We start from the raw sequence: 19,261 nt of genomic DNA, 5'->3' as shown, positions 1-19,261 counted from the left end.
GGGGCTGTGAGGAATAGCTGAGATGAACATCTGCACACGGCTTTGTGTGGATGTGGGGCAAATGCCCAGGCAGGACTGCCGGGCCTGGGGCCGTGTTTATTTTTAAGCCACATTTATTTTCCAAAGAGATTTCCAAACTTCTCAAATTGTCTGAATGTGAACTTTCCCTCTGGTTCCCAGTGTTCCTCTTCTGAGGATGCCCAGGTAAGTTCCAGAGGATCAGCCCTCCCCTCTGCATCTGCTGGCACCCCGGTGCCCAGGAATCCATGCCGGGTGTGAGCCCACCATTAGCCACAGGGGTCGTGGAGGGAGTGGGGGCCTGGATCCTCAGGGGGCTCCCTTGGGTGGGAGGGTGACACCAGGGCACAGGGGAGAGGGCTTGGCCAGGCTGGGGGGACACGTGAGCCCTCGTCTTACCCCGGAGCACCTCCTGCCTGCGGGCTGGAGACGTAGTGAGCTGTCACGGTGGATTCAGCCTAAGCCTCCCACCGGGGGCTCCCTGGACACGTTCCCGCCTGACCCAGCAGACACTTCCACTAGGACAGGCCAGGGCCCTACATCCATAATCTCATGTTTCCTGGACGCTAGTCTTGCAGCCGGGCAGCAGGATGCCAAACCTGGGGGTCCCGGCAATGCAGGCCCCAGGGGACACATTGTTTAGAGATCCCTTTTTGGGTGAGAGGAAAAAGTGAGAAAAGGGAGAATCAGAGAAGATGGAAAGCAGTGGGGGGAGGGGGAGGGGAGGCTGGAGATGGGAAAGGGGAGGGCAGGCCCAGCCTCGAGTTACCCACACAGGCCTTCCCCTCCGTGCTTCCTGCTCCCTTTTTTCCCTGTCCCCCCACAGTGACCTGGCCAGCAGCTCCCATATCCTGAGGTCAAGGCGCACCCGCCCCTGCTCTCCACCGGGCGTCTTGGGTAACGGGGGCTCCGTGGGCGCAGCAGAGCCGCAGTCCGGCCCCGTCCCTTCGAGGTTGGGACTCCGCTGCTTGCGCGTCCTCTGCATTTAGACAACATTTAGGCCAAGAGTGTGAAAGGGAGTGATTTATTCAGACAGATACACGCGATGCCCACAAAGCCCGAATTTCTAACAATTTGAGAAACGTGAAGTCTGAAAGAAGCCCTCACCAAGCCACAGAGAGACGGACGGGCCAGCCCCGCCCAGGTCACGCCTGGGAGCGTGTCCCCCTCCATGCCCCGGGGCGGGAGGTAGGGGCGTGTGTCCACGGAGTCCACAGCAGAGCTGTCCCAGAGGAGGGTCGGGACGCTCTGGGGAGCAGGGAGGTGGGGTCCTGCAGAAGCTGGTGGGGCGTCTCCAAATGGGAGGGACATGGCGCCGGGACCCACTCCCACTAGGGTCTCCCATCCTGCACAGAGAATCCTCAGAAGGTCCAGTTTAACTTAAACTTCCAGATTTTTCATGGAAAGTGGAGGTGACCAGTTCTTGGAAACAAACACCCAAGTGCCACGTGACCTGGGCTGAGAATGGGTGTCGCATCCCGTCCCTGACTGGGAGAGAGGTGCTGACGCCTTCTCTGAGCGACACCCGGTGGACGGCCCTCCGGGCCCTCGTGGCTCCTGCCGTTGCTCGGGACGTGTGGACCGTCCTCCACCTCGGTGGCCAAGGCTGAGTTAGTTACCCTGTAACTCGTCTTTTCCAACACCTGGCTAAATATTCATGCAGTTACTGTCCTCTCAAGAAAACACGAAGTGGGGTTTTCTGCCCTAAATCGCCCAAGCTGAGTTTTATTAACTATTCGTCTGTTCATGGCGGCCAGATGTAGTGATTAAGTGGGTCAGCCTTCACGACGCTGGAATGTGGCCAAGACTCGGGGGCTCTTCACAGCCGGCAGGTGGGCGGGGCCCCACAGGACTCTGCCAGGTTCTCGCAAGCTCACTGGCCTCTTCTGGACAGGCCTTGAGAAGGGCACTCCTAGCCACGAGGTAAAAGCCCCGACCTCACCGCGGGAGTCCCGAGCTTAGGAGGTGACAGCGAGGGGAATGGGCGGGGGGCAACGAGATTATGTTCCTAGGGGCCGAGATGAGCAGGACACGCCCAGCAGGCGCACCCCCGCTGCAGCTCTGACTCTCCCTGGGAGTGCGGGCAGGGCGGGGGGACCACCAGTCTGCTCCTGGGCCGCTGGCCTCACCTGGCAAGCATGTGTGTTGCAGGGCAGCATGCATGTGTACACACATAGCCATAGGCGTGCATGTGTACACACAGACACACAGCTGTGCATACACATACATATGCACATATGCATGAATACACGTGTGCATGGTGCATAGACGCACGCACGTGCACACACACATGTGTGAGTACATTCATGCGCCGACTCACGTATACACCTGCTCACACATACGTGTACAAGCACACATACACACGCATGGGCATACACACTCACACGTATGTATACCCGCACCGGGAGGGTCCCTCCTGTCCCCTTTTGTGCACACATGCTTACATATACCCACACACGCACACATACACTTGCACATGTATATACACTCACCCCTACACACATACCTATGTAGGCACACACCCACACACTGTGTACACACTTTTATACTTGTACACTCGCAATGTACACATACACACTCACACGTACACACTCACACAGCATCCACGCATATGCAAACACTCTTGTGCACGTACGTATATACACTCACACACATGCACACATGTGTACATAGGCACACACTCGTGCCCATGTACACACGCTCCCCTGCAGGCACACTCACAGAACACACACACACACTCGTGCACACACCCACGCTCACACATGCACACACGTGCAGCCCACCCTCTCCTCTGACACCACCCCCCGTGCCGGGGGCTGGGCCACTCAGGACTTCAGGTCCCCGTTCACCGAGACCGTGGACAGCGCGCCAACCAGCCCCTGCTGGTCCCCTGCCCTCTGGAAGCGGCTCCTGATGAACCTGTAGATGGCGAGGCCAGGGATGGCAAGGCAGGGCACCCCAGCCACGACGACCACCACGCCGTACACCCAGTTCGGGTACTTGGATTTCTGGGATTTGGGAAATTCCTCCTGGGGAGAGAGCGACCTCAGGGTGAGCAGACAAGGCAGCGGGGTCTCCCTCGGGGCGAAGTGCCCTCTACCCCCCGTGACTCCCTCCTGGCCTCCAGGCCGAAGGGAGGGAGGGCCCGGCCCCCAGCCCCACCCCGAGGCCCAGGGCTCACGTAGGCCGGGTTCCAGACGCTGTAGATCAGCTCCTCATTGACACTGATCACGAAGAAGAACAGGAAGATGGTCAGCATGAGCAGGGGGCTCACCACTCTCCACGTGACCTGCCAGAAGATGTTGGGCTTGTGGCCGATCATAAACTCGATGTCCCTGTTGAACCTGGAAGCAGAGGCCGAGGGGGCTGTCACCGGCGCACACTGAGAGGCCTTTAATCCCAAGAAGGCAGAGGGCGGGCAGCCTCTCCACTCCCAGACAGACGGTCCCAGTCCTGCGATGCCGCACCCTGACCCGTCACATCCTCCTGGGCGAAGGTGCGCCTCCCCTAGGAAGACCGCCACGGGCACCGCAGAAGCCGATCTGGAGCCTCTGAGAACCGCCGCTGGCCCGCGGTGCCGCTGCCCAGCTGGACTCGTGGACTCTTGCCGGAGGTGTCATCCTGCCCAGGCCCCGGGCAGGCGCTGATGCGAAGGGGGGGTCACAACTTCTGGGGACGGCGGAGGGAAGCCGTCGAAGCTCCTGCCTCAGCCTCCTTGGCATGGCAACAGCCCTGACCCTGGGGAGCCTCACCATCCCCCAGCCTGTGCCCAATGCCCTTCTGCACACATGCGTTTGTCGTCTGCAGAAATCAGGACAAAGTGGGCAGAACGTAAACGTGAGCCGCCCGGGGCCCGGCGAACCCAGAGGATGCTGCTGGAGAAGCGCAGGGGCCCAGGCCTTGTCCCCTGTGGGGCTCAGGAGCCCCGTGACCGGACTCTTCCGCTCGGCCCATCCTCCCCGAGGCAAGCGATACAGGGTAGCTGCCCGGAGCCAGTGTCTGGCTTCACCGGTCTTCCAGCTGTTCACAGAGGGATGTGCTCTTTCACACAGTCTCACACCTGCTGCAAGGCCGGCATCACACGTGCGGTGACATCCGTACCTTTCCATCCCCACGTTCCTCCCTGACACCTGCGGGTGCTACACACAGCAGGTCTCCCAAGCGCACCTCAGTCTCCCCACGGCGCCACCAGGCTGGTCCAAGTTGTGTTGCTGAGTGAGTCCCTGCACGTGTGTCCTTACACACGTGTGCTCTTGGTGGTGCAGGGAAGGGGTCCCAAGGTGGCCCCCTTTATGGGCTCGTGCAATTTAATGTTAATTGATTCCAGCAGATTATTTCTGGAGCTGTGGTGAGTCCAGCTCCTACTAAGAGCACAGGGACCATCTTCTGGGTCCCCACCGATCCCCGATGCCCTGAACGACTGGCCAAGGGATGGCTGACCGGGCCACACTTGTCTGCCTTTCTTTGCCTGAGAAGCCCTCCCCAGACCCCTGGGAGCAGCCCTGGCTGTGCAGCCCGAGCTGGAATAAAACACCCAGCTCCCTCCCCACAGGTGGGGTCCTGGGGAAGCCCCTCTACCCGCAGCAAACGGCCTGCCTGTGCCCCCGCCCTGGCTTCTCTCACCCGCCCCGAGACTGGGCTATCTCCTTCCGCTGCTGCCAGTGCTTATCCTGGGGCCTGGGAGCATCTGGAAGCTGGAGGGGCTACGGTTTGCATCCATGCGGGACCCCTCTTCTCTCCCTGTCGCCCTCCCAGGGCCAGGCCCCTGCCTACACCATGCCGGGCCGGAAGGGAGATGCAGGCCTGGTCCCGTGTCTTCGCGGGCCGGCCGCCCCTTGTCCCGCCCCGAACGCATCCCCTCGTCCCATGATGGGAACCTCCCCTGTCCACTAGAGGTGGTCCTTCACTTTCCCTCCTACCTGTCCACACCGTACACGTAGACGACGGAGAACATCTCGAAGAAGGCAACGATGAGCAGGGGGATGGAGCCCGCGTACCTGTCCAGCAGAGACAGCCAGTACTGGCCGGAGTTCAGCGTGAAGATGAAGGCGAGGAGATACGTCCCCAGGCAGATGAGGCCTGTGGGGCACGGAGCAAGGCCATCGTCACCGGGGCAGGGCGGGCCGCTGGGGACACAGGCTCCACGTCCGCACCACGGCCAAGACCCCCCGGAGCCGATCCTCCCAGCTCTGCCCGCACGGCCCCGGCCCCAGTCCAGCCTACCTGTGAGCAGCTCCTTGGGCCAGTTTTTGGGGATGACCTTGAGGTCCTGCAGGGGCACCACCACACCCTCCATGTTCCCGAACATGGACGACAGGCCCAGACAGAAGAGCATGATGAAGAAGAGCACGGACCAGAGCGGGGCCACCGGCATCTTGGTGATGGCCTCGGTGAAGACGATGAAGGCCAGCCCGGTGCCCTCCACGCCCTGCAGGGTGGGGCAGGCGTGTCACCCAGGGCCTGCCTCTGAGGCACCCACAGGCCAGTCTGACCCCGTCACCGGATGGCTCTCCACCTGCCAAGCCAGCACCACGCACATATGGCTGATGTGAGCCATTCTGTGAAATGACCAGATCTTGTCTTTTAGCCCTGACCGTATTTTCAAAAGCTGAACTCGTTTCACGACCGGGAAGTGGATCACACGGTCCAGTGGTGGTCAGGGCCCCGTGCGGCCGGACAGACACGCTCGGCAGACGCACACGGACTGCCACCTGCTCACTGATGGGCACCCCCCACCTACGTCTGGGGCCAGGGCACTAAGCGACTTCAGTGGGCCTGAGCGCGAGTCCCCAGAGCAGACGCCCTGGACGTGCGCCCGCCAGCAGTCAGAGCAGCCCGCGGGGCAGGCAGTGCCAAGGACGGGCCCGTGGGTGCGTAGTGGCCACGCTCTGCCCGGGGTGGGTGGTCCTGTGCGGCCACATGTGGCCCACACAGGTCAGCGAGGCCTCAGGCACCAGCTCCCCCTCTTGGGGGCCAGGGTTCCCCGGGGGTAGAACCTCCGCAGAGAAACCTGAGCTCGGAGGGACTGAACGGGGAGCCGGCAGCCCCCGCAGGACTCACACGGGGCCGGGATCGCATCAGAAGCGGGGGCCCAAGGCAGCGTAGCAGCATTTACACGAGGGCCCAGGACACAAGGACTCGGCTCCACGCAGAAGAGTGGGAGGCTGAGGGGCGTCGTCACTAGCGGCCTGGTGCCCACACCGCAGAGGAGCGTGTCCGGGGGTCTAAGAGCCCAGACCCCGTGGAAAAGACAAAAGCACATCTGCGCTGCCCAGGGCGTGGGGAGGGGGGCAGGAGCACTGCTGACGGAGGACTTCCAGGGTGTGGGACTGCGTGAACTTACGGCCTGAACTTGCTAAAATCCTGCAAACTGCGCTGGACACGGGAGAGCTTCCAGGTGAGAACTGACACCTCGATAAGGTTGCTTTTTAAAAAGAAAGGAAATTCAGTCTCTTGGCGGGGGAGGGGGTCACTGTGACTCCCTCCCTCTCACCTGGGGCTCCCAGGGGAGAGCCAGGCAGGGAGGACCCTCTGCTCTGTGTCCGCTCCTGGCGAGATTGTGCTGTTGCTGGAGAAACAGTGCCAGGCCCTCAAAATGCTCCACGTGCCCCAAAATGTGGGGTGGCTCCAAATAAGAAAATTGCAAAAATAAAATTAGTAAATGTTGGCCCATGAGCAACACAGAACGAAACGTCACTAATCATTGGAGTTGATGTTCAAAGCATTTTGCGTCAGGCAAGGGTTTCCCAGCACCGTGACAGCCACCAGCTGTCGAGTGATTTCAAAAGTACAGTTATGGGCTTCCCTGGTGGCGCAGTGGTTGAGAGTCCGCCTGCTGATGCAGGGGACACGGGTTCATGCCCTGGTCCGGGAAGATCCCACATGCCGCGGAGCGGCTGGGCCCGTGAGCCATGGCCACTGAGCCTGCGTGTCCGGAGCCTGTGCTCCGCAGCGGGAGAGGCCACAACAGTGAGAGGCCCACGTACCGCAAAAAAAAAAAAAAAAAAAAAAGTACAGTTATAATGACTCTGACCTTTTTGTAGAAGAGATTAAAGTAAAAATGGACCACTGGGTGTTTGACCTGAGGCCACGGAGAGGTCAGGCCCATGGAGGCCCTTGAATCCCTGCCTCTGCATCACGGGGCCTCACACTTGGGGTTCGTGGCCCAGCAGACGCTGGTGCCCTAGACTCGGCGCCCAAGGGCAGGGTGGGCCGGCACGTGGCAGGGGGACGGGTCTGTCAGAACTGAGCTCCCGGGGGAAGCTCGGTGTCCACCCAAGGTGCCCGCTGCCCTGCCTTGCGGCCCAAGGTGCCTACCTCCGAGAGGAAGGTGTTCATGTCGCACGTCTGGAACTTGAGCTCTGCGTAGGCCACGGGGTTGGAGACGTTGCACCACTGCTGCATCTCCGCGAAGTTCTCCTGTGTCACGTTGCCTTCGGGCAGGTCGAACCCATTGATGAGCGTCAGGATGTTCCTGGAAAGAGAGTGAGGCTGACTCCAGCCCTGGGCGGGCTCCCTGGAGGCGGAGGCGAGGGGTGGGGACGCAGCGGCCACCAGGGCGCCAGCCAGCCACTCACGTGCTGAAGCAGTCATCGAAGCGCTCGGTGGCACGGAAGCCGATGATGGAGTAGACCACGGTGGCCGCGTACACGGACGTGAAGCCGTTGATCACAGACACAATGACCGAATCCATCTCGCAATTGTTGCTGCGGACGGAAGCGGCTTCGGTGACCACAGGCCCGGGACGCCGTGTGTGCCCGGCCAGCCCGCGCCGGCACAAGTGGAACAGTCAGAGCCATCGGGCCGGCCAGAGAGGCTGAGCCGTCCCTGGGCGTGGATGGGGGAGGGGGCTCTCCCACAACCCGCCCGAAAGCCAGGTGACGGTCCCCAAGCCCTCCTGCGACCTGGTGGCCCCTCGGTGCCCCCACAAGCCCTGGGGACCCCCAGAGCTGGAGCTGGAGATCCCTGTGTTCAAGTCTCGGCTGGGCCAGGGTCTGCTCTGGGCTCAGGAGGTGACTCGTCAGCCCCACGGGGGCAAGACAGCCTGGATCTTACAGCCCACCAGCCACAGAGGCTTCAAAGAAGCAGCCTGGGCCAGGTCTCCCCCACCCCCTGGCCTGGACCCCTCCCCTCCCCCTTCCCTCCCCACCGCCCCTGCCAAGGACCCCTCCTGCCGGCCGCAGGCCCTCACGGCTGAGGACCCCCCCCTCCACCTGGACACCCAAAGCCTCCCTCAGCTCAGCACATGACCACTGACCTCCCCACCCTCCCCCCTGCTGACGACACCATCCTTCCAGACGCTTCCATCAGGAGCCCCCAGGGAAATGCAAATCAACCCACAGTGAGATGCCACGGCACACCCACCAAGGCGGCCGGAACCAAAACACTTGAGAGTGGCAGGTGTGGGTGAGGGTGTCGGGGAACCAAGACTTCACGCGCGGCCCTGGAGGGGGCTGTGAGGTGGGGCGGCCGTGGTGGAGAGCTGCTCCGCAAATGGTTGGACCTCGAGCCACCCTGCGGCCCAGCAACTCTGCCCCTTGGCGTACACCCGCGGGGAGCCAGAACAGGTGCACACGGAGCTTGAACGCAAACATTCGCGGCAGCCAGAAAGTGGACACAGCCAGACGCCCAGCGGCCGAGGGGTGATAAATGGAGCCCGGCGTGGCCCATCCACGGCCTCGGGACGACTCAGCCACGAAAGGAAGGAGCGTGACACACGTGACTACGTGGACGGACCCCGGGGGCCTCCAGCTCAGTGGGAGGAGCCAGACCCAGGGGGCGGAGCCTGGAGGAGGCCTCGTCTGTGAGATGTCAGAAGGGACTGACCCCCGGGGAGGAAGCAGCTGAGCGTTCCCGGGGCCGGGGAGGGCGTGGGGCTGACTGCTGAGCGGCGCGGGCTTTCTCTCGGGGGTTGGGAATATTCTGGGGTTAGCGGCAATCGTTGCGTGACTCTGTGAACACACTAAAAGCCACGGGACTGTGCACTTTAAAGGGGGTGGGTGTGTGCGGCTGGAAGCAGCTGAATCTTCACCCTCAACTACCCCCCCCGCCCCCGCCAATCCGCTGGACCTCACGGCACCCTCGGCCTGGGCGACCACGCTCAGCACCCACCCACCGTCGGAGTCTTTGTTCACGTGGCTTCTGGAGCCCCAGCCCGCTCTGACGCCAAGCCAGCCCAGCCCCAGGCTCCAGACCCCTCGCCCTGCTCGGTTCTTCCTTTTCTCCGAGTCTCTCATTGCCTGCGACCTGACAGAAACTCACTGTGCTGGTTTGCCTCTGCCAGACGCATGAACGCAGGACCCAGGAGCACGGGTCCTGGCGCATGGGAGGCGGGGGCGGGCACACAGCGGGTGCTCCATAAGTGCTTATGAGATGAGCGGACACCACTGTGTTCCTCTGGAGGCCCTGGGGGGTTCTGGCACTTTCCGTGTGGGTGTCGGTCTGGGGTGGACTGTGAAGGACCCACATCCCGGGTGCTGGATGCCGAGGGGTGGGGGATGGAGGGGGGAGCACCAGCGCTCGCTGCCGCCAGGGCCAAGGCACAAAGGAGAGGCCAACGGGTAAACAGGTCCCGCCTGCCTGCTCACAGCCCTGCCGACCACAGTCCAGAAGACCCGGACCGGCGCCTCTGGGGAGTGCATCGTTCTCACGGCAGGTCCGATGGGGAGACCGAGGCTCCGAGCACCGGAACCCCTGGTGGAGTGACAGCCCTGTGGCCCACGGGACCCTGTGTGCCTCGTACTCACTGGACAGAGTTGTAGCTGGAGAAGGAGATGAGGCCCCCAAAGGCCAGCGAGAAGGAATAGAAGACCTGGGCCCCCGCGTCCAGCCAGGTGACCGGGTTGGCCAACTCCGTGACCTGCGGCCCAACAGAGACCGTCAGCCACGCGCCGCAGGATGGGGTGTGCGGGAGACACAGCAGGGGCGCCCGAGGGGGACAGCAGCCTGGAGGCTAGGTGACAGCCGAGGCCACCAGTTGGCGGTCAGAGGGAACACGGCCCCGAGGCGACAGCTGACGACTCTCCACCCAGAGCCGCAGTTGAGCCGGCCCACGACCCTCACAGGCCCGGCCCACATCCAGGGACCCTGGGACCGGGCAGGCGCTGCAGTGCCCAGCCAGCGGGTGGACGGCGGAGACTCACGTTGGGCGTGAAGAGGAAGACGATGCCACTGGAAGCCCCCTTCAGCGTCAGGCCCCGGATCAGGAAGATGGTCAGGACCACGTAGGGCAGAGTGGACGTGATGTACACAGCCTGGGGACACAGCAGGTGTGGGACAAAGGAGGCCGGAGCGGGGGTGGGGGCCGGCGGCCTCGAAGAGGAGGGCTGGCCACGTGGCACCTGCGCTGCCCCCGCCCCCGTGCGCCCCAGGCCCCAGCCTCCCTCTCTGGTTTCTATGTTCTGTTGGGAACATGGCTGCTGTTTAGCTCCACCCATCAGATGGGCATCACTGTCACTCCCACACTCGGCTTCTTAAACATGTGCCTGAGAGCCGTCTGGTCCAGCACCGGGTCTGCGGCGCTGGCCTGGGCGACCAGCAAAGCCCTCCCAGCAGAGGGCACGCCGGGGCTGGACCCTCGGAGCCGGCTGAAGGGGCAGCGGCCTGGGCGTCCCCCCCGCCCGACGCCCCTGGAGCGCCCGCCGTCCCCGCACCTTCCCGGTGGTCTCGATCCCGCGGATGGTGCACACATAGAGCACGCTCCAGGCGCACGTCAGGCACAGCAGGACCCACCACTGCACGGAGCCCGAGTCGTCGATGGAGGTGGAGATGTTGAGGGTTTCCCGGTACCAGTAGTAGTCCACGGGGGAGCTGCGGGCACACTCCTCCACGTAGCCTGGCACGGCACCCGCGTCAGTGTGGGTCACAGGGCGCACGGACCCCCAGGGAAGAGACTCGGTCCCAGGTCCCAGGGCACTGATGCCAGGGGTGCAGTGTGCCTGTGCCCAGGCATACACGTGTGTGTGCACACCCACACAGACACACGCAGCAGACAATATGCACACAACGTACTAACAGGTGTGTGCACACACGAGCACACTTGCATGCAATCGTGTGCATGTGGGCTACTTGTGTACGTGATTAGCATTCACACACCAAACAAACAGACTTGCATGCAAACTCACGTGCAAACCCGGGTACATGCACACACATGCACACACACATGCACACACTCTTGCACACGTGTGGCGTGCACACAGGGCCTCGACTGCCTGCCTTCTCCCCCCACCCCTGCCCCATGGCACTCAGCCATTCAGGGGGTCACCAGTCTCCAGGGGTCCCAGGCCGGAGCCCACACCGGGCAGCTCTGTTCAACCTCACACACTCTCACCACTCTGACCCCCGGGGTCCCAGGGTCCTGATTGCCCCCCAGGCTCACAGAACCACAGAGAGACCGTGCCAAGGGGGGCATGGTCTAATCCTGGCAGACCTCCCCTCACCCTCACCCTGCCCCCATCCCCAGAGACGGGGAAGTTGCCCTGAATGGTCCCAGTGCGACCAGGGAGGCCACGGGGGCAGGGCCCACCCCTTTCTGTGCTCTGGTTTTTGCCAAACTTGGGCTACAACCACGCAAACTTTGGAGAATCAGAGGGCGGCTGCTCGTGGGCCGGCACGCCCCCTCCCAGGCCCACCAGGGCTCACCTGTCTGGTTAGCATTGAGTGGGCACTGGCTCCACGGCAGGGGGTCCTGGAAGGAGTTAAAGAAGTACCACATGACCCAGGCGATGATGGTGTTGTAGTAGAGGCCCACCATGAAGGACACGAACATGGACGCGATGCCTGAGGGGTGTGCGGAGGTCACCGCTGGGGGGAGCCTCCTGGCCCACCGCGTGCGAGTGGACGGAGGCCCCCGACAGCAGGGGCAGCCCCGGTGGTCAGCGTCCCTCCCGGCCCCTGCTCTGGGCCTGCACACCTGGGGACTCGGGACGTCCTCTGCTGCCCAGCTAGCCCCTGGTGGCCTGAACCCTGCAGCCACAGCCCAGGAGGTTCTAAGGAAGGGTTTGCAAAGGCCTCAGGGTGGGGGCCGTGGAGCCCTGGGACCTTCCCCTCCCTGAAACGTAAAGGGAAGGAAGGAGGATGGGGTGGAGCTTGCTGCCAACGTGGGACCCCAGGCAGGCGCCCGAGTCTGGGTGCAGACACGCACCTACGCCCTTGAGGGCCGGGTGGATGGTGGTCCAGACGCCCACGCTCCCCTTCCGCAGCCGCTGCCCGATGGCAAACTCCAGGTGCAGCAGGGGGATCCCCTCCAGGACCAGCAGGATGAGGAACGGGATCATGAACGCCCCTGGAGTGGGAGGGGCGGCGTGTAATCAGGGGGCGGCTCGCTGGACTGCAGAGGCCACCTTCACAGGCGTTTGTCACAAACACAAAGGATATCACCGTCGACAATGCCTGTGGTGATGGCCAGCGGCGTTGCTGTGGGCGGGGCTCACGCCACCTCCTAACGGGGACCACCTCGTCCTTGTCTGCCATCCTGCAGGACGCTGTCTGCCCCGCAGCCCCTGGAGGACAAGGGATGGTGTCCACGTGTAGGTGGAGCCCGGGGAGGGGCACGTGCCAGGGTGAGCCCCTCGGGGGGTGTGGACACACGTGGCGCCCTCACGCCAAGGTAGGGAAGGGCAGAGGGGAGAGGCCAGGGGTCCAGAGGCTGACCCGGACATCTGGCAGGAGGGCCTCTCACTCTGGGGCTCAGGGACCCTGCCCGGGGGACGTACAGGAGCCAGACGCAGCGCCTGCCAGCTCTGTTCCCTGACGGGCACCAGGGTCCAGCCTGGCACCGACCAGGAGCCCCGTGAACACCCGCCGAGCGTAAATGAGGGACGGGGACGTGGTGACACCTGCCTTCACGGTGCTTGCGGTCCCACTGGGCTCTGCTACCCGGCCCACAGTGACAACCCTTCCCACTGCTCCGTTCTCAGCACCACCATCCCCCAAGCCATGGTTGTACCAGCCGCCCTGGCCTGATCCAGGTCGGGCCCCCCAGCTGCTCCCAACCCCCTGAACCGGGCTCTGGGGGAAACGGGGGGCTGTCCAGGTGCACACGGCCTGGCACCGTGCCGAGCGCAACGCAGCCGAGATTAGCACAATCGTGGTTACCAAAGGTCGTTAGCATTAGTCAGGCCGAAGCTCAGAAGCCGAAACTGGGCGATAAGACTTGGAAACACACGACTGCTTGAGGACTGAAGAGCGGACCCAGGTCCAGCCTGATGGGGTCTCGCGGTTGGGTTCCCGGGACACCGGGGCTGCCAGCACCGCCCTGGGATGCTCGCTCTGTGGCACTACTTCTCCGCCCCAAGTGGCCGGGTGTCCAGCTGTGAACCTACCAAGTGAGGGGGTGCCCCGCGTCTGCCCCTCACCCTGGGTGTGACACCCCACCTGGAGCGTCTGTACGGCCCCCGCCTCCCTTTTCCGGCACGCTCGTGCTCTGTTCTCCCCCAGATATCTCAAACCCTTCACTTCTGCCCCGTTTCCTCCCAGAGCCCAGGCAGGCCACCACCTCCCCACACCGGACTCCCAGGGGTCAGCGTGCGTGTCAGACCCTGAGCTAGAGGTCCTCACCGGCATGGCGCTGTGTGTGCCAGTGTGTGCGTGCATGTGTGCATTCACACATGTCTGAGTGTGTGTGTGCCCACGGGTATGTGAACGAGTGTGTATGTGTGAGCATGTGGGCCTGTCCGTATGTCTGTGGACACTCGGTGTAAGCGTGCACATGGATGTGTGTCCTTGTGCATGTATGGGAGCACGGCAGTGTGTGCGTGTGCAGGTGTGTTTGAGAGTGTGTCTGTGTGCACACACATGCTGAGCGTGTGTGTGTGTGTGTGTGTGTGTGTGTGTCGAGAGGGACTTGGAGGGGCGGGGGGCCCACAGCCTCTGCCAGCCCGGCTCTCCCTTTAGCTCCTGGGTTAGTCCCTCGGCCTTTTTTCTTTTTCCATCCTCCGTCTGCCTCCACGGAGCCCTCACGTTGTGGGGGGACAGGCCCCAGAGCCCAGCGGCACCTCTTCCCCCACCGTGGGCCTTCCTCGGTCTCCACGCCAGGATGCTGAGGGGCCATGGGCCGTAGGCCTCTCTCCCAACCTAGGGCTCCAGGGACAGGCTTCTTCCGGTCCCAGGGCTGCCAGGGGGCTGAGGGCCAGGAAGCAAGGGGTGTGGGCTGTGACCATGAAGAAAGACCCCAGGAAAGGAAGGCCCACCAGACGGACCCCCTGCGGGAGGGGAGGGGACCTGCCCCAGGTCTGGAGACACGGCCGGAGACAGAGGCTCAGGGCAGGGACTCCTGCGATCCCTCTGCCGTGAGGGTAAAGTTGAAATAAGATTTGTCTGTCTGACGTTTTCTCGGGAGCTTGATTTGAAAATCTTCCGGGCAGAACTACCAAGAAGAAAACAGCCCCATGATTGCAAATCCCGTCCCCTCCGCTCGTGATACCACTTTACTCACCCCCCACCCCCAGTCTCCCTCCCTCCATCAGGAAACTCCTATTCATCCTTGAAAGCCGCACTCGGATAGCACCTCCTCCAGGAAGCCCCCCCTGCTGCCTGTGGTCCTGGCACCCCTCCCTCCCACAAGCTCCTCGGGGACCAGAGGCTCAGCTTCAAGAGGATGGGAGGGTGGGACCGGCACATGCCCACTGCTCCCCCCGAGGTGGGCTGGGCCAGGGAGCCCCCCGTGCGCCCGTGCTGTGCAGTCCGCCTGCCCGGCTCCCCCAGCCCTGGCGGCACCAGCAGGAGGCGGGCACTCAGCACCTTGTTCTTTCCAGGGATGTGTGGTTCTTGAAACTCGGGCTCCAGGGCATGTGCATCTTCCCCGTTTGAACGGGCTCCCCTCTGTGGGGGCAGGTGTGCAGGCGGCGGAGGGACAGAGGCGGGCGGGCGGTGGGCCTCAGTGAGGGAGGAAAGCCACGTACGTGCCCGGGGCCGGCATGGCTCCAAAGAGGCGGAGACGGCCCCCACGGAGGGCGTAGACACCACCCCCCACCCCTGCACCGGGAGAATGACACCGAGTTTCTCTCCGAAAATCAGGAAGCCAGAGTCTGGGGGAGGAGGGAGCTGCCGGAAGAGGGCCTGGCGGTGGCCCATGGGGCGCAGGTTCAGGTGCGGGGTACCTGGCTTTGGAGTCTCCCAGGGGCGCCTCACTTTTGTTTAACCAGGAAGGATGATCGCAGACCCTCCGTCGGCTTCCAGGAGGAAAGCAAAGCGGACACTCAGGGTGCTGCCCCTCCCGCGTCGAAGATTTGCGGGGGGCCTTGGGGTGGTCCCGTGCCTGGGCTTGTGTTGGGGCTGGGCAGCAGGTGCCTCAGCTGAGGGCCAGCCTCCCCCGGGCACTCCCCGCTTCCCCAGGAGGGGCCGTGGGTCCCCCCCGCCATTTCCCCAAGTGAAACCACCGCCCGCCCTCACCCAGGGCCTGCCCTGCGTCCCTTCCAGCCCCGTGATCTGGACTTAGTGCCCGGGAGAAATTGCTAGGCCGCCGCGGAGCCGGCCCCCGGGAGGGGCCCAAGTCGCGTGGGCGGGTCCTGCCCTCCCCGGGCCTGGTCCACCCTGCTGGTCTGTGGGGTCCCAGTCAGCATGTGGCAGAGCGGCCCCCTGAAAGGCACCCAGGTCCCCCAGGCCCGGGGACACCAGAGCCCCGTGGCACCGCCCCGCGGGCACAGCAGCTGCCTGGAGGGCCTGGGGGCGGAGAGGAGTCACGACCCCAGAAGTGGGACCACCCCGGACCCCACACTCCCGCGGTCCCTCCTCGCCTGGGCCCTGTCCCCTACGGGAGCACCCAGCCCGTGTGTGCCCCGGATATGCTGCACGGGCAGAGGTGGCCATCGCAGAGGGCGTGGACAGTGCCGGGGTGTGGAGGCTGGCGATGCAGGCACCCCGGGGGGGACCCACCTCCTGGAAGCCCAGATGGCACAGGGGAGGGCGGGGTGCAGCATGGGGACCAGGGGGCTGAAGGCAAGCGTGGCCCGCGGATGCCGGACTCCTGGTCAGAGCAGAGGACAGGCAGCAGGCACACTGCCCGTCTGCCAGCTGGATTTATAACCATGCGTGCGGACCCCACGGGACGCTCGCCCGGGGACTTGGGAAGGAGGAGATTCCTGAAGTGGGGCCACCCTGAGGCGTCGAGGGAGGGGCGGTGCGGACGGCGGGGGAGGGGGGCGGGGAGAGATGCCAGCTTCCCCACCCCCCAAGCCCAGAAAAGAGGCAGGTTCTTCCCAAACCCCAGGGAGCTGAAACAGCCGGGGCTCCCACGCCCGCCCGCCCAGGGGGCTGCTCTGGGCCAGCAAGCCCCTCCTCTGTGGCTGGGGCCACGAGCCTGCCTGCAGGGGGACAGCTCCTTCAGCGTCACAGACCCCTGCTATCTGCTGACAGCAAACACTCACCCCAGAGCAGAGGCAAGCAGAGGCCGGGCCAGCCCGCGGGAGGGTGGAGGCGAGGGCTGCACACCCGCACCCCCTGCTCGCGGAGATGCCGGGGACCCATCGGAGACCCAGAACCAGAGGCCCGTGACAGCACGGTCCCCCAGGGTCGTGCAACAGCCGGCTCGGCGTGCACGTGGCCACACACGCAACAACTACCGGGAAAACGTTACCGATGCTCAGGCCTAAATCGGGGGCCTGGGGGTCTTTATTGTGGCTTCCTCTACTTTTCTGTATTTACTTTTTTTCATAATATAAAGTTTAAAGTAAAGTAAAAGCTCGTTTACTTCTTGAATTACCCAGAACTCCTGGAAATAATTGGAGACAAAGTAAGTTTTCACCAAACCAGAACGGATGGTCAGGGTGGGAGGAGGGCAAATACCTTCAAAGGTGGCATTTTCCCTGCAAGCTGCACAGCCGCTCCCCCCCTCCCAGCTGGCTCTGCGGGGGCGGGAACGTCACCCTGATGGGTCCCCGGCCACCCGCTGCCTTGTCCTCAGGGAGCGTCTCCAGGGTGTGGAGGACAGGACACCCAGCTCCTGACCCGTGAGCTGGCCCCGAGGACTGTGGTCAGGCCCTCTGGTGGGGGGGTGGCGCGGGTGGACCAGAGTCCCGACCTGTCCGGGGCGGGGCGGCAGCCTCGCCCAGGGTGTCAGGGGCTGGACCTGCACCTCGCCCAAGCGGAGGAGGGGCGGGGCCGCTTGAGGGCTGCAGCCGGGTCTGCAGGCCGTTCTCGCGCTGCCCCTCGGGCTCCTGGCCAGTGTGCAGCTGCGCCCGGAAGCCCCACTTCCCATGGGGGGCTGCTCCCAGTCGAGGGCCTAGGCTCTCTGGGAGCCTGAGGTATGGGTTTCTGCCCTGTCCCTCTCACTGAAGACCCTGAAGCTGCTGCCCGCGTGTTCCTCCTGGGGGCCCCTCCCCGGCTCTGGGGTCCCAGCCCCCTCTTCTCACAGACAAGCACCTGGCCTCCACCCACAAAGTGGGTCCATCCTGAGCCGCCCGGGGCCCACCTGCAGAGGGAGCATCCAGCCCCTCCTCCCTGCCCACCTCCTGTCCCTGTGCTGGACTCGAGGCTGGGACCCTCCCCCAGGACGGCCCCTCAGGGGCCGTGACCAGCAACTTCCAGCGGGGGGACACCAGCCTCACTGAAGCAGCTGAGAGCCCGGTAAGAATAGGCCGGACTCAGGCTGGGGGTCCCGACCTCGCAGGCTCCCTGGGGCCCCAGGCACAGAGGGAAGTGCAGGCTGGACCAGAGGCTTAGAGGACACAACCTCGCAGACGTTCAGGAGCTCGAGTCCTTGGGGGCATCACTGCGGGGACCCCGGGAGGCCACCTCCACGTCTGCTCTTCTGGAGGACACTCTATCACAGAGCCTGGGAGAGCCTGCAGCTTCTTCAGAGCTAGAACTGACCCACATCACTGGAGGGTGCTCAAGAGCCCACAGAAGCAGGAGCATCCCCAGAGCATCCGACCGGCCAGCTCTCGGGGACGTCTGTCCCGCGAGTGCTGCACCTGCCCCAGACCTCCTCCCGGGTCCAGTTCCCCTGCCCCAGGCCGGCATGGGGGCCGGAGGGGACCACAGTGTGACCTGTATCCCTGCAGCCTGTGGACACCGTGGTGGGGAGGGACGTGGCCACGGGGACCCAGATCCAGAACCTGGGGGGAGGGGGTGCCTCAGCCCTGGGGAAGGAGACCCCTGGGCTCCAGGCAAGGCCCCCAGAAGACTCTGGCAGCAGCGGGATGAGGGGAGAGGGCCCCTGCCTCTGGCCTGTGTGCACATGGGTTTGTCCATGGTTTCCTGCTCCTGGCCCGGCCCCTCCTCGGTCCATCAGGAAGCGAGGTGCCCAGTGAGGTTGGGATGAAGGTGACACACAGGGAGGGCTCAGCCCGGTGCCTACATGGTAGACTCACCAAGGGCTGGTGTTACTGCCTGCCGGGCCAGCACCTTCCACACTCAGAGGAGGGGGCTCCCCCTGAGGATCGGCTGGCTCCTCCCTGACCCCCACCCCCGGGTCAGACCAGGTCTGGGAACAGGGCAGGGCTCCGGGGTACTGGAGCATGGGGGTCTCCCCGACGTGCAGGCCCTGGATGTGCCAGCCCAGCACTCCCGGAGCCGAGGGGCATGCCGGCCCCCAGGCCACAGTGGGGCCTGGGGCGGAGGCATGGGTGTCGCCCGCCCCGCCCACCTACCTCCTCCGTGGCTCTGGCACAGGTAGGGGAAGCGCCACACGTTGCCCAGGCCAACGCAGAAGCCCACGCAGGTGAGCATGTACTGTGCCTTGTTGTCCCACTTGGGCCGGGAGCCGCTCTCCTGCTTCTCGAGGCTCTCCAGCTCATCCAGCGTGGGGATCCGGGCCTCCAGGCCAGGGTTGGGCAGCACCAGCCTGACCATGGTGGGTGCAGGTGGGTCCCTCAGGCGCGGCCAGAGCGGAGGGTGAGTGGCCACGGGCCGGAGCCCCAGCACTTTATAGGGAACCTTTGGCACCTCACCCCGAGCACCTGGGCCGAAAGGAAGTGTCAGCAGATCTGGAGGGCGAGTCCGCCAGACTGTTAATGCCTTATCTGCAGAGGCGCCGAGGACCCTCCAGGCTGTTCCCTGGGTGCTGCCGGCCCCTCCCCCTGTGCAAACGCCAAGGCAGCGGCTCAGGTGAGCCTCGCTCCCCCCACCCCCACCGCGCACACCAGACTCTCCGGGAAGAGGGACCTGATGGTAGGACAGCCACCCGGCTCTGCAGGACTCGGGTTCTCCCCAACCTCGGAGCCCCGCCCACCGGCCACAGCCCCACCTGCGGAGGAGGGGAGGGGGCCCTCTTCCCCCAGCGCTCGCTGCCAGCGGGGTGACGCGG

The 19,261-nt window shown here is 64.2% G+C and overlaps 1 protein-coding gene across 1 annotated transcript; it reads right to left on the bottom strand.

Annotated features, from left to right (window-relative positions):
* Positions 1–2,843: 2,843 nt before the first annotated feature.
* Positions 2,844–18,807, bottom strand: SLC6A19 (solute carrier family 6 member 19). Its single transcript, XM_060091566.1, has 12 exons — positions 18,606–18,807; positions 12,161–12,301; positions 11,659–11,796; positions 10,671–10,852; positions 10,161–10,271; positions 9,765–9,877; positions 7,596–7,724; positions 7,336–7,492; positions 5,242–5,446; positions 4,938–5,097; positions 3,200–3,362; positions 2,844–3,047 (listed from the first exon to the last, which is right to left on the bottom strand). The coding sequence occupies exons 1-12, from the start codon at positions 18,805–18,807 to the stop codon at positions 2,844–2,846; spliced, it is 1,905 nt and encodes a 634-aa protein (XP_059947549.1).
* Between the last annotated feature and the right edge of the window lie 454 nt (positions 18,808–19,261).

Source organism: Mesoplodon densirostris, chromosome 3 (genome assembly GCF_025265405.1).
Source record: "Mesoplodon densirostris isolate mMesDen1 chromosome 3, mMesDen1 primary haplotype, whole genome shotgun sequence".
Lineage (NCBI taxonomy): Eukaryota > Metazoa > Chordata > Mammalia > Artiodactyla > Ziphiidae > Mesoplodon > Mesoplodon densirostris.
This window is presented reverse-complemented; position numbering and strand designations above follow the sequence as displayed.

Coding starts and splice junctions, on each gene's coding strand:
- SLC6A19 (XM_060091566.1), bottom strand. CDS start 18,807: ATGGTCAGGCTGGTGCTGCCCAACCCTGGCCTGGAGGCCCGGATCCCC. Junction 5,447..7,335: donor TGAACACCTTCCTCTCGGAG/GTAGGCACCTTG, acceptor CCCACCCTGCAG/GGCGTGGAGGGCACCGGGCT. Junction 3,048..3,199: donor GCGTCTGGAACCCGGCCTAC/GTGAGCCCTGGG, acceptor CTCTCTCCCCAG/GAGGAATTTCCCAAATCCCA.